This window comes from Geospiza fortis, unplaced genomic scaffold, assembly GCF_000277835.1.
Source record: "Geospiza fortis unplaced genomic scaffold, GeoFor_1.0 scaffold166, whole genome shotgun sequence".
NCBI lineage: Eukaryota > Metazoa > Chordata > Aves > Passeriformes > Thraupidae > Geospiza > Geospiza fortis.
The window spans coordinates 1,444,635-1,458,067 of record NW_005054310.1 but is presented as its reverse complement, the minus strand read 5'-3'; the positions used below and the strand labels follow the sequence as shown (position 1 = coordinate 1,458,067).

General features: G+C 36.1%; 1 protein-coding gene across 1 annotated transcript in view; it reads left to right on the top strand.

The window, feature by feature from the left end:
• Positions 1-13,433, top strand: part of PTPRQ (protein tyrosine phosphatase receptor type Q) — a 99,796-nt gene that overhangs the window by 59,563 nt on the left and 26,800 nt on the right. The window contains exons 28-33 of the mRNA XM_005419270.2: positions 2,284-2,470; positions 4,745-4,989; positions 5,602-5,668; positions 6,247-6,405; positions 7,607-7,829; positions 8,269-8,342. Coding sequence (XP_005419327.1) covers positions 2,284-2,470; positions 4,745-4,989; positions 5,602-5,668; positions 6,247-6,405; positions 7,607-7,829; positions 8,269-8,342 — 955 coding nt within the window. The remainder of the gene's footprint in view (positions 1-2,283; positions 2,471-4,744; positions 4,990-5,601; positions 5,669-6,246; positions 6,406-7,606; positions 7,830-8,268; positions 8,343-13,433) is intronic.

The following is a 13,433-nucleotide window of genomic DNA, read 5'->3' as shown; positions in this document are numbered from 1 at the left end:
CAGGAAAACATTTTATGTTTCTATAAAACTTAAAAATTAAGTTTTCAAAGCTTGAATTTTTTGGGATTTAATATTTTATCAATTTGTATTGAAAAAATTTCCTCTCTGTCTGAAAATTCCAAAGTTATCAATGATATCTCTCAATCTACACTCTAAAAATATTATAAATACCTTATCAAGATAAGTTATAATAAAACTCTTGAAGGAAGGTGATCTATGGAACGTTCCAGCATTTGAAAGGAGCTTAAAAAACTGTTTTAAATCTTCAGTTTGGAGGACCAGTTTTTATAAAGTGAATTTTTTGGGTTTTTTCCAAAGTATCTTTCATATAACCAGGTTTATGTTTATGGATTCCCTGTAATTAGATGTTGTCTGTCTAACAACTGGCACTACAGGTGCCAGTTCTGGAGAATTTTTGTAGACAAACTCCTTCCTTCCTAAAGACCAGTAAAGCTGTCCCAGTCTTTTTCAGTGAAATTTTTAGTATATATTTTATTGTCCCAGTGGGAAAGTTTTATGAAGACTCCAAATTCCACAAACTTCCAGTACGTATAACTTTACTCATTTTTATTCTCAACTGAGTATCTTTAAATATTTATAAAAATAGCATCATAGAACAGAATAATTCAGGTTTTTCTTCTGTTATATACTGAAAGTTAATAATTAGTATTCATAAATGAATGTATTAGGATTCTGCTTAAATTACTAAGATGTGCCTTGCAGCTTTAAGGATCAGAAAAGCTAAAAACTACTCCATTATTTTTCCTCCTAGTCATGGTTTTGTTTGTTGTACTGTAATTCTGAATAAAATATTCCTGGAAATAGGTAAGGAAAATGGAACTTAACCATTAAAATTCATGGAGAATAGAAATAAATTTAATGATGTAGTGCTGTGATTATACTTTAGCTGTTGGATAAATATTTATATGCCAGATTCTTGATAGTCAGAAAGAAGAAAATGTTTCAGCTCTTGATGGCCACCCCAGGAAATGAATGTCTGTGTAATTCATCAGAAAGTTTAGTTCAGGTTAATTCTCAGTGGGGATATATGCCTATCTGTCAAATAAATGGTATGCTTGAACTGTTCTAATGTTTTATCAGCTGCATTTAATACAGATTTTGTTCAGTGGGAAAACTACTGTACAGCTACCTAATTCTCTTTTCAAATTACACACTGAAGAAACAATAATAAAAACATTATTAACTGAAGCAGTGGGAATATACATAAATGCAATTTTGTAATTGATACTTGATGAAACACTAGAAAAGTACCCATTTTTTCCTTTTTGTTGTTTTTGAAGATACCATTGGAAGTGATTAATTGGACATAAAATCCAACACAGGAGATTTTTCTACAGAACTACAGATTATTTGAGATTAAAAGATGAGAGGTATCCACAATGCAATTCAACCTGTAGCCTGCTCTAAACACAGAAACAAGTGTACCTAAAGTATTCCTCAAAAATTGTTCATTATCTTTATCATATAATATCCAGCACTGAAAATTGCTCAGCAACCCTCAACATATTATTTAGCTGATAACTAAATTCATAGTCATGGTTTTAGTTACATTTTTAGGTATATCAATGCAGATTGTGTAATTTTTAATTCTGTTTGGTTTTTGGGTAAGTGAAATAGCTATTCATATTTTTGTGAACACTGTAAACAGCAGGTTATCTTCAATTTATTAACATCCTTTTTTATATTTTAAAGTTATTTCTAGGTCTCGTATACTCCACTCATTTTTAGAATGAACCTTAAAGCTTTCCAGGTTTCTGCTGGGAGAATTAATCCTTTCCAACTCTCATAAAAAAAGAGCTTCTATGAATATATCCAAAGAAGAATTGCACCTTCCACTGTTGTATCAACATTATACATTGCTGCCCAACTTCCTAATTGTATTCCCAAACAATCTTCTGATACATAGATGCTCATCTTCTGGATCTTTGCCTAGTTTGATGTCTGTTTCAGGTCACCATAATTACCCTGGCCCAGTGTCTCCAAATTGGTTCATGTTTGCTTGGTGTGAGACAGCACCAAGCAAAGAGCCCATTCCCTTAACCACAAACTTCATGAAGTGCCAGAAGGGGTTAGATGGGAGTGTATTCCCCAGCACAGCTTTGTACACTTGGGATCCAGAGACTCCTTGTGAACCCTTTTTATATAACTAGTTAGGGAAGTGGAAGGATAAAACTTAAATAAGATATTAAAATAATAATTTCCTGCTTTTGCTGTTTCAAGCCTTGTAACAACTTTTTTTTATTTTACTGGTTTTTTTTACAGGTGGATAATGACAACTATAAAGCTCAGTTTCTGAAGACAAATGAGGAGGATAAAATCTTAGAAATTTCTGATTTGAAAGCATTTACAAGGTATTCTGTAGTGATCATTGCCTTTACAGGGGATGTTAATGCTGCGCTCCTAGAAGGCAAGCCTAGTTCCCCTGTAATTGTCTCCACTTTTGAAGCAGGTTTGTAACTTTTTTCTACTTTATACAGATCAAAATTCACAGGTTTTCTTTAATTTGACAAATACATGAGGACTTTAAACACAAGGTAGGCTTTTAATACAGATTTGTCCTCACAATATTTTTTCTTTAATATTTAAAAAGGTGTCAGACAACAAAAAAGAGATGGTTATAAATACTAAGATTTACCTTCAGCTATGCTGGATCCTATCTTGCTCCATGTAAAAGTTGGCTATGTGGAACACAGCCAACTAGATTACTTCTATGGGCAATGAAGAGAAAGGTTCTATCTATACATTACCATGTATATATGAGATACCTGTCTTAGTCAGGGATGACTTCTTTGTGGAGGTAGCTGTTAAGATACTACTGAAAACTTCATACAACATCCTTGGTTTTGGTGCAAAATTTAAACATAAAAAAATAAGGGAAGTGAATCCTACCATTTAGAAGTGGTATCTGTGCACACTTGAGGACATTATCTGTGTATTCTCTGTGGAAGGAAGTTGCTAGTGAAGGCCCATAGGAAACTCTGCTTGAGTTAGCTGTTCCACAGATTCTAAACAATCTGGAGAATGAGCTAGATATTAAGGTGACAAAAGTAGATGATGATGTAAAGTTAGTAAGAGAAATAAAATTGAGAGATGAGATGTTAAAGAAAAATAGACAGCCTTTGCATTTGTTTAGAAAACTATAATTAGTACAAATATATAAATATATACATGAGGAAGATTTAGTCCTAACTCTACATACATAGATCATGGTTGCACTCTATCTACTCTATTGCTGGTTTTGAATTGTTTTCCACTGTTTAAACCAGCAAACAAGCAAAACACTAAAACTATTTTCTCAAGAGGTATTGAAGTTCTGTTTCATTCAAACTAATTATCACTTGTGTACAAAGCATAATTATCATAACTCTAGAAGGTCTGCTGCAGAACAACTTTTTAGTTACATACTCAGGTTAATGTCAGTTTTAAGCGTACCGCACAGTGATTTTATTTATCAGTTATCTTTCTTTTGATGTATGAAAATCCAAGGTCCCTATTGATATGATGCTATATGTATATGTATGTGTATAGATATAGATATGGATATGGATATGGATATAGATATAAATATAGATAGCTCCAACGCTTTAAATAAGATAAATTCTAATGATTTCATTACCTATTTCTATGCCTGGAAGATCATATGCTCTTGTGCTGTGGAAAAAGATGTGGCTATGTGGTAGCTGGGTCTATTCTGAGACAGGCAGCATCCTGTGGTACCTTTTCTGGTAGCTCTTTTCCTTATATCAATATGTGATACATTAGGAGGTGCAGTAACTTCGGAGAGGAACAGGTTTATTTTTTTCCATCTCATTTCATCTGGCTTGTACAGCTCAGCATATGGCGTAGTTAGGACCAGTTGACACAGACTTACTGCAGAGAAGCCTCAGTAAGCATTTGTTGGCTAGTATAAAAAACCTGGGAAATAGGACAACTGCATCTAAATCCTTGGCTGAGGGAATGTGTTTACTTTCCACTGCTTGATTTCACTATTTAGAGGTCACGCCACATACTTGTCTGCTCAGGTAGAGCAATAAATATTTAGCTGCCTGGAAAGAATGTTACAGCCTTTTCCTTCAGATAGGGACATTGGGAAAATGATTTATATCTTTGCTGTCTTAAGAATAAGCTACTGGAATCAGCATTTGACAAGATACTGCCTCCAGGGAAAATGCACTTTGTGCTTGTGTCTGGGCATCAGTTAGTGGAAAAATTTTCCTAAAGATTTAGTTGTGAAAAGCAGAGACTCTTAGGAGCACAGTGGCTTGTTTATATGTTGGGAGGGAGCTTGCTGTTAATAGAGGAATACTCTGCTGTTTTCAGAAAGGAATACTCACTGACTCTTGCTTCTTGCTTGTCAACTTGTGCAAGGATTTGTCAACCCCAGATGTATTTCAAGGCATAATGATGCTTTCAGGCTTTTAAAATAGATAATCGGGAAAAAAATTTCTAAGTAGCGACTACTGAGTGTTATTTAATCATTATTTTAAAAGTTTGTAGCATTCAGTGCCATCATTAAGAAAACAATTTCAGTAGATATTTCACCTTTTATTGTGTTTATGAATATTTACATATGCAAAAAGTATTTGAGAATTTTGAATACAACCCAAAAAATATCAATGAAATAATACTGATATACAAAAAATATAATTTTAATTTTTCAGGTTTTTCTCTAATAATAATAGTAGTAAACTGATTAAGTGGGTCATTGAAATATTTATTTCAGTGCCTGAAGACCCACCTAACAACATAACTTTTCAGAAGATACCAGATGAAGTAACAAAATTCCAAGTAACATTTGTGCCACCATCTGAACCAAATGGAAATATTCAAGTGTATCAAGCTATGGTTTACAATGAAGATGACCCTGCTGCCATCCAGATACACAACCTTAGTGTCATTGAAAAAAAAGATCAGTCAGTCACTGCCATGATAGAAGGACTAAAAGGAGGACATACCTATAATGTCAGCGTAAGGACTGATACATTTTTTGGGGAGGGGACTATTTCTTTTTCTTTGATATAAGTATGAGATTAGTTTGAAACTTCAGCTGAATATGAGATTTTCATGCCAAGAATGTAAGCTGGGGTGCAAAGAGAGGCAAGTGTGAGGAACAAGGGGAGAAATGAACAGGATAGAGCAAGCGAGAGCAGGATGCATCACTAGTCTGGATGACCAGTTCATGTAGCAAAGCAATTTGTGACACATAGTCACAAGCACAAGACTAAATGTCTCTCTTAATTACAGTACTGGCATTACTCACTGGACATGAAAGGTCCAGTTCTGCAAGGGGAGCTTGCCAGAAGTATGCGCATGAAGTACTTTCAAATAGTCAGAGACTGGGACATGGGAGGAGGAAAGGTCATTCTTTAAGTGAACTTGCTTACTCCTTTTTTGAGAGCTACACTATAAGCAGAGAAGTGTTACCACACTTAGGATTTCAAAGCAATATAAAGTAAGTTCTAGCCTAGTGTGAATGACAAAAGGAGTGTTTCAGCATTTATTGCTGCTACAGATGTATCCAGAATTGGCAAATATGAAGCTATTACAATACTCATTAAAACAAATGTTTGTTTTTTTAAGGTGTATGCAATTAATGGTGCTGGTGCAGGGCCAAAAATTCAATTGAAAATAACCATGGATATCAAAGGTATGTCCCATAAAGTATGCTGTATCTGAAATCTCTATAAATTCTGAAGAAATTGCTCTTCCACCTGTGATTACACAGCTGTGTGCCTTGAGCTAGTAATTAGGGGCTGCATAATGTAGGAACAGGAATGTATAATTGATCCCCTTGAATTGTAGTGTTCAGTTTTGCTGATCATTTGCTATTTGTATCAGAGGCATACTGTCAAACACATGCAGACTCATTGAAATAATCATATCAAGTTCAATATTTTAATCACTATCAGCAAACAGCTTAGGATATGACATAGGAATAGCTAAGTATGCAGTATCACAGTTGTGAAACAAAGTCATTGATTGATATTAATTGAAAAATTAAAATTCACTCTTTTTATTGTTTTTTCTTTTAATTGAAAATTATATATGTAGGCATTCATCAGAATATGGTTTTTAGAGGCTTAAGATACTAAGTAGAACATTAAGTTGTCCCTGAAAATATGCTGGAGATTTTTTTGCATAACTCAGCTGTGTGCCTTTAACAACGTACCTCCAGTGTAAGTATTGTAAAACAGAATTCTGTTGTATATCTTTTCTTAAAAACAGAACCACCAAGGCCCAAAAAGAAACCAGCACCAGTTTATGATACCAATGGAGCATTACTTGTCACAGCTACAACAATTACAATCAGAATGCCAATATGTTATTACAGTGATGATCATGGCCCTATCAAGAAGATACAAGTTCTTGTTGTGGAAGCTGGAGGTAGAGTTTAATAAATTCCCTTGAAAACTGTTTTCAGGTTCAGGCTGTTTGTCTTTTTAATTTGTTCCTTGGATTTCAGTAATTTCATTTTAGAAGACAGACAACAAAGTCACTTCTGCTGTGGCAACAGCATTAAGGGCACACAATACCTGTGGGCTGGGTACTGGATTCTGGAAATGCTTTCCAGTGTAGTGTCTTCCATGCTGTTTGAAGCCACCAATATTATTCAGTCCCTAATTTTATCACTACAGTTCTTTACTTTCTGTTTCCTTGAAAACCACCCTAACATTTCACATTTGTGAGTATAAATAAATACGAGACTTTTGGGGTTTGGCAAGGTTATTCTTCTGTTGCTATTAGTGTTGCTTGTAAAAGAATGCAGCCATGTGCAGTTGATATTTCCATTTCATTATGGGGGCAGAGAGTTATATAAATCCCCTCTGCACACTGTGGGTAAGAATGTTTATTCCCTTGTATGGGCTGATGAACATATACGTGTGTGAACAGCACTGTGAAACCTTTTGAGTAATTGCTTACCAATGTGAGTGGGAGTTTTATGATAGGACAGCTCATGATCAGGCTTACTTTACCTAAGAAGGACAGACTCCTGATATTTAAATACCCTATTTTACTTGGTTTCAAAGGATAGAAGTAAAGTATGCACATTAAGTGAACGTACCTTAAGTGTCTCACCTTCTTCTGAATTTTGAATTTTAGCACTAATGCTAATGACATTTAGTTCATAACTATTGCAGTGAAAAGTCTCTTGAACTGAAAGATAAATGAATACCACGCTAAGCCACATTGTGAAGATTTTTCTTATGAGCTGCTGGGTACTATCCACATATGGAAATCTAGTAATTTAATTGTGAAATAATCCTTTGCTAGCTAGCTAGCCATGCGCAGTTTCAAAGCTGAGTGTCATGCGCAAATAATATCCTCTACAGGGAGAATTGCTGTGTGAAATTACCCCTCAGATTTTCTAGATATGATTTAGTTGGTTTACTCAGAGTTAACAAAACATGGATAGTGTGGATAGTAAGGAAATTTGGGTCTAAGTGGAAATTCAGTTATAGGCTTATTTGTGTAAATTGCACCAATAGCATGCTAAGCTCTTAAAAATTAATTTCCTATGTAACGTCTTTAATTGCAGTCTGGTTAGAACGTCAATTGTATCTATTATTTCTTTTCTTGACAATAGCTCAGCATGATGGGAATGTTACCAAGTGGTATGATGCCTACTTCAACAGACCAAGGCCATATTTTACAAATGAAGGTTTTCCAAACCCACCATGCATAGAAGGAAAAGAAGATCTGAGTGGGAAAGAAGAGATATATGTCATAGGTGCTGATACTACATGTCTGATACCAGGCAGTCAAGACAAAATATGTAATGGTCCACTGAAACCAAGAAGACAGTACCTGTAAGTACATTTGTCTTCATGTTTGTCCAAGAGAAAGATTTAAGTTCAATATAGATTTATGCAAACACTCAAAACATATAGTTAAATTAGAAAAGGAGGAAAACTGATCATCATATGTATCTAATTTTAATTTTTTTGCCTGAGTGTCGATATGGGAGGCAATTTTTTTACAAAATTTTCAAGCAAAAAAAGATGCTTATTGAGTTCTTAAATGAAATAAATCCAAATTTGAGATAAGTAATTCACACTGGGGTGTTTTAATACGTTTAAGATTTTGACAGTTCTTGCTGTCTGTCATAATGTCACTTTTGCAGGTGAATAATGATTTAAAATTATGTTACACTAAACTTAAATATATTCTTTTAGTTTGGAAGTGAAACCATATTTAAGAAAATGCACATCAACTTTTTTCATTACTTTTCCTGGTTTTCTTTCACAGATTTAAGTTCAGAGCAACTAACATTAAAGGGCAGTTTACAGATTCTGACTATTCTGACCCTGTCAAAACATTGGGTAAGAAGACTGTAATTTACTAAAGTATTTCTCTATTTCTAAAGTCTATACAGTTCCATGTTTCTTCTTAATACATGAAGTCAATAATGTCTATGTTTGTTGGATGTAGTTTAACTAGAATGGCTGAAGAAACATATCCATTGCCTTGTATGTCCTTTTGAGGTAGTCAAGGGATTCTACAGCCTGGGCTGTTAAATGAAGAGGCAGTATTGACAAAGTTTGTTTGCAGAGATTCAATTATACCAATACAAATGTTGCCAGGATAGTTCATCTTGTTTTGCAAACTGCCAGTAGCTGTTCTGTTTGTGCTGTTTCCTTCTGTGTTGGGTGTAGAACAAGTACTGGATGCATGACAAATTGGCTGGGTGGCCTGGCCCAAAGAATGGCGGCTGAATGGAGTTCATCCAGCTGGCAGCTGGTCCCTCATGGAATTCCCCAGGGCTCAGTATTTGGTCAGTCCTGTTTAATGTCCCTGTTGACGACCTGGTTGAGGGGATCTAGGGCACCTTCAGTCAGTTTGCAAGTAACACCAAGTTCTGCAGGAGTGTGTTCATCTGCTGGAGGGCAGGAAGGCTCTGCAGAGGGCTCTGGACAGGCTGGATCAGTAGGCCAAGGCCAACTGGATATGGTTCAATAAGGCCAAGTACTGGGTCCTACACTTGGGTCCCAACAACCCCATGCAGTGCTACAGGCTGGGGACAGAATGATGCCCAAGGGATAAAGGACCTGGGGGTGCTGGTCAACAGCAGCCTAACATAAACCAGTGTGTGCCCAGGTGGCAAGAAGGCCAATGGCATCCTGGCCTGAATCAACAATTGTGTGGCCAGAAGGACCAGGTAAAAGTATTGTCCCCCTGTACTTGGCACTGGTGAGGTCACACCTTCAGTCCTGTGTCCAGTTCTGAGCTCCACAGTACAAAAAACATTGAGGGGCTGAAGTGTGTCAGGGAAAGGCAGTGGAGCTGCTGAAGGGTCTGTAGCACAAGTCCTGTGAGGAGCAGCTGAGGGAGCTAAGGACATTTAGGCTGGAGAAAGGGAAGCTCAGGATAGACCTTATCACTCTCTACCTGAAAGAAGGTTGTGGCAAGATAGGTGTCAGTCTATTCTCCCAGGTAACAATCAATAGGACAAAAGGAAATGTGACAGGGGAGGTTTAGATCAGATATAAGGAAAACTTTCTTCACAGAAATAGTACTAAGCATTTAAACAGGTTGCCCAGGAAAGTGGTAGTCACTATCCCTGGAGGTATTTAAAAGATGTGTAGATGTGGCCCTTAGGGACAGAGCTTGTGGTGGCCTTGGCAGTGCTGGGTTAGCAGTAGGACTTGATGATCTTAAAGGTCTTTTCAAATCTAAATGACTCTATTATTATATTCCAGTGAGCTTAATGGCAGGTCATTTGAGGGCATGACCCTTTAGCCCCTTCATCCTTTAGATATATAAAAAGCTCCATATGAATTAATAAATTAATATTGTCTAATAGAATCCATCTGGTTCTAAAGTCACTAGCAAATAGGCCAGCAGTTATTTGGTTGGAAATCAAACATAATTCTTTCTTGGCCAAGCTGATATACCCCCAAAACTGGGAATGACATGTCTTGTAGCAGATTGCAATAAGATCTGTAAGTTCTTTTAATTTATTTGTAAGTCAAAAGCTTAGCTCAGTCTTAGCCCTGACTTTCTGAAAATGGATATCAAGACAACTGGATGAGTACCCAGAAGAATTTTAGTGGGCACATATTTTTCATTTGGCATTCATCTTCTGTGATATGAGCTCCCTTATTCATCTAATCCATTTTAGGAATTTGTTACATGATCTGATACTGAAGACCCTGAAATGCTAAGTCATTACCTGAATATTCTGAAAGTATCTGGTACTATTTCTCCAGCCCAGAATGCTTTGGAAAGTGCAACATAAAAGTTGTCTTTGTATGTTCTGATTTTAAAAGTTTTAAGCAAATGAAGCAAATATTTTTCTCAGTAAGGGAAAGATAGTGTGTCCAATCAGGGAAAAGAAATTTACTGGAAAGGAGTCCAACTGTATCCCACCCTCTGGGCACTTTTCTCCTTTCTAACAGAAAATCTGCAATACTTAGCGGCAGGTGGATAGTGTAATTCATTGCCTTATGTATTGTTACTGAAAACTTGCAACATTTTCTACCTTGTTCACGATAAATATGCAAGATCTGTTTGTATGCTGAATAAAATGTAATAGGGGAAAAAACCAAAACAGGGATAAATTCCCCAGATATGAAGAGACATGGGTCTCCTCATACCCATCCAATGCCTTCTGTGCAAAACTTTAACATCAAGCACTGCTTTTTAAGGCCAGATTACAGCATACTTTTGTCTGGTCTTAGGTTCTAAATTTCAGAGCAATTCCATCTTATGTGGAGTAGATAATCAAAAGCTCTTTGCATGCTTTGTTACAAGTGCTGGGAAGTCAACACCAAGTTGCTATATCACAAGTGATGCAGCTACTGCAGTTGAATAGTCCTGAAGACAGAGCACTTTTGAGACACATGGCATGAGGAACCTTGCCCAAGAGTTTCTTTAGAGAACATGTTTGGTTATAGGAACTTACAGCTTGCTCTAGAAAGATAATTCAGAAAACATGCCAAAAAGTCATCTTTTATAAATCTTGGCAACGCAATTACTTCTACTGCACTCAAAACATCAGCTGCTCTCCAGGAGAAATTTATGCTGCCTGAAATCCAAATTGCAATTTGATTTTAAATCAGTTAGCTTCTTTAGTAATAATCTCTGACATCTGTAGGTTTCCACATTATACTTTCATTTTATGAGCTGAAATATTAATTTAAATTCTGGTAGATGTATTCATACCAGTTCAAAAAATCCTACATTACTCTGGTTTCTAAATCTACTGATATAAAAGATCTTTGATCTGGAAAATCAGCAAGTTAATCTTTTGGTGCAATATTATGTGTTTGAAACAGAAAAAAAATATAGAAAATCTTGAGAAATCATTTTGTGAGACATGTCAGATGCTCTTGTAGATAATAAGAATTTTGTTAGGGAGGAACACTGAAGCAGAAGTCAGGGGAATATACAGCTGCAATAATGTTTTTTAATTACAGTAAAGGATACATTTTAATAGGGCGCCCACTCACCCAATTATATTTGTTGTACCACAACCTTCCTCTTGACCTGGAGAGGGGGAGTTTCTTCTTCGCAATCCATGACTCTCATTGCAGTTATTGTCCATGCTACAATGAACAGTAAGCATTTTTCCATTAGATAATTAAGATACAGTGATAAACACTGTTTAAACTTGTAATACATTAAGGCAGCTTGTAACCTTTTTGTAAACTCCAATGGTTTGGTAAATCACTGTGGGGCAACAGGTAGTTCTGTGTAAGTGTACCTTTTCCATTTTAAATATAAAGCTCATGAGACAGGAAATAATCAAAATGGGATTTCCTGACATTGTATTTTGCATAGCAGCTGACCTTATGGTATTTTGTTATTGCAATCTTTTATCAACATGTATTGAGTGCAGCACTTCAGAATTGTATATCATGATATTCTCTATTTTGTCTCCTTTTCCATGCCCATGATTATCTCTACAGACATGCCTACAGAAATATGTTTAGTCCTCCCCTGTTGCAAAGAAGCATCAGAAAATGTGGGGTTTTAATTCTTGGTTGGCATCCTACCAGCAATGATTTTTTTTATAATATCTGCATTTTTTTGGATTAATGTTAATTGTACATTTTAACATAGACTTCAATGTTCAGTGCAAGAGGTTTCTTTGGATACTCTTCTCTTCTTTCACATTGCTAATACTTTTGCCCTATCACACTGAAAAGTGAGTGGCAGGAACTTTTTCATTCCTTTTCTCACTGAAACATTTTTGTATGTACTTGCTTTTCTATTCTATTATCTTAAACTAATATTAAATTTTTCCTTACCTTGAAATGCCCAGTGTTGCATCTAAAATTTTACTAATGCAGTGGAGGGATTGTTTCAGGTGTTTTTCAAACTATACTGAGTTCTGTTGTCTGTCACTTCATTCAGGCCTGATATTGCTTATCCATGTTGGTGTCAGTCTACAATAATCTCACACTTTCTTCTGATAAATTTCTACCTAGCCTGCTGTTTCCTATGCTGTATTATTGTAGCTGATTATTCCTGCCTACATGTAGAACCATGCACTTGTTCTTACAAAAGTTCATCCCACTGTTTTGAGGTGACTTCTTCAGATAAATCAGGTCCATTTTGAATTTTAATTACATTCTCTTGTGTGCATCAGTGCAGACCATCTGCAATATACTCTCAAATCCAAAAATCCCAAAGCTAAGATTATGGTTTCCCAGTGTGTCCTTGGGAGGATGTCATTCCTTGTCTGGGACATAGTTTCATATGGCAGGAAGCAGTGCATTTTCTCCTTCTCCTTGAGACTAAACAGGAGCTAAGCTTTTCTACAATGGGCCAGCAAGTGGAGATGAATGTCAACAAAAGAGAACAATACCAGCAGTAGAATTCCCTTGCTTTTCTTATTTTCACTGTTGCCTAAGAGAAAAAGAGGGTGAGTTTCATTTGAGGTACAGGATTACAGGAAGGGTGGGAAATTAAATGAGCCCCAGAAATTTAGCATAATAGAAGTACAGAAAGAGGCTTAGAAACTACTAATTAAATAGTTTATCAATTTCTGAATGAGCTTTCATTCTCACCTGGAAGGACTGATTAGAATAGTAACACTTTTCCTTTTCTATCATAGAGACTTTTATGATTACTTTTGACCTACTCTACTGGTGGTTATTCCTAACAGCATCACGAATTCTTCCATAAACTAGGAGCATGAGTTAATGGTCAGTGAGGCAGATTAATCCAGAAGGTTCACATCTCATCACTAGTTCAGTTCTTTCAGCACCCTTAAAATACCTCTAAAAATAGTATGTTTTATTTTGTATCTGTGAGTGGCAGCTGCAAGTCTCATTGCTTTACAGTTGTGTCTCCCTTTTCCACTTGAGGAGCTGGAGCAGTCCTGCACAGAGACTGAAGCAGGAGCTGAGCTCAGGCCAGTGTTCAGACTGATGTTACTGCAGTATAGACTGACCTTAACCTGTTCA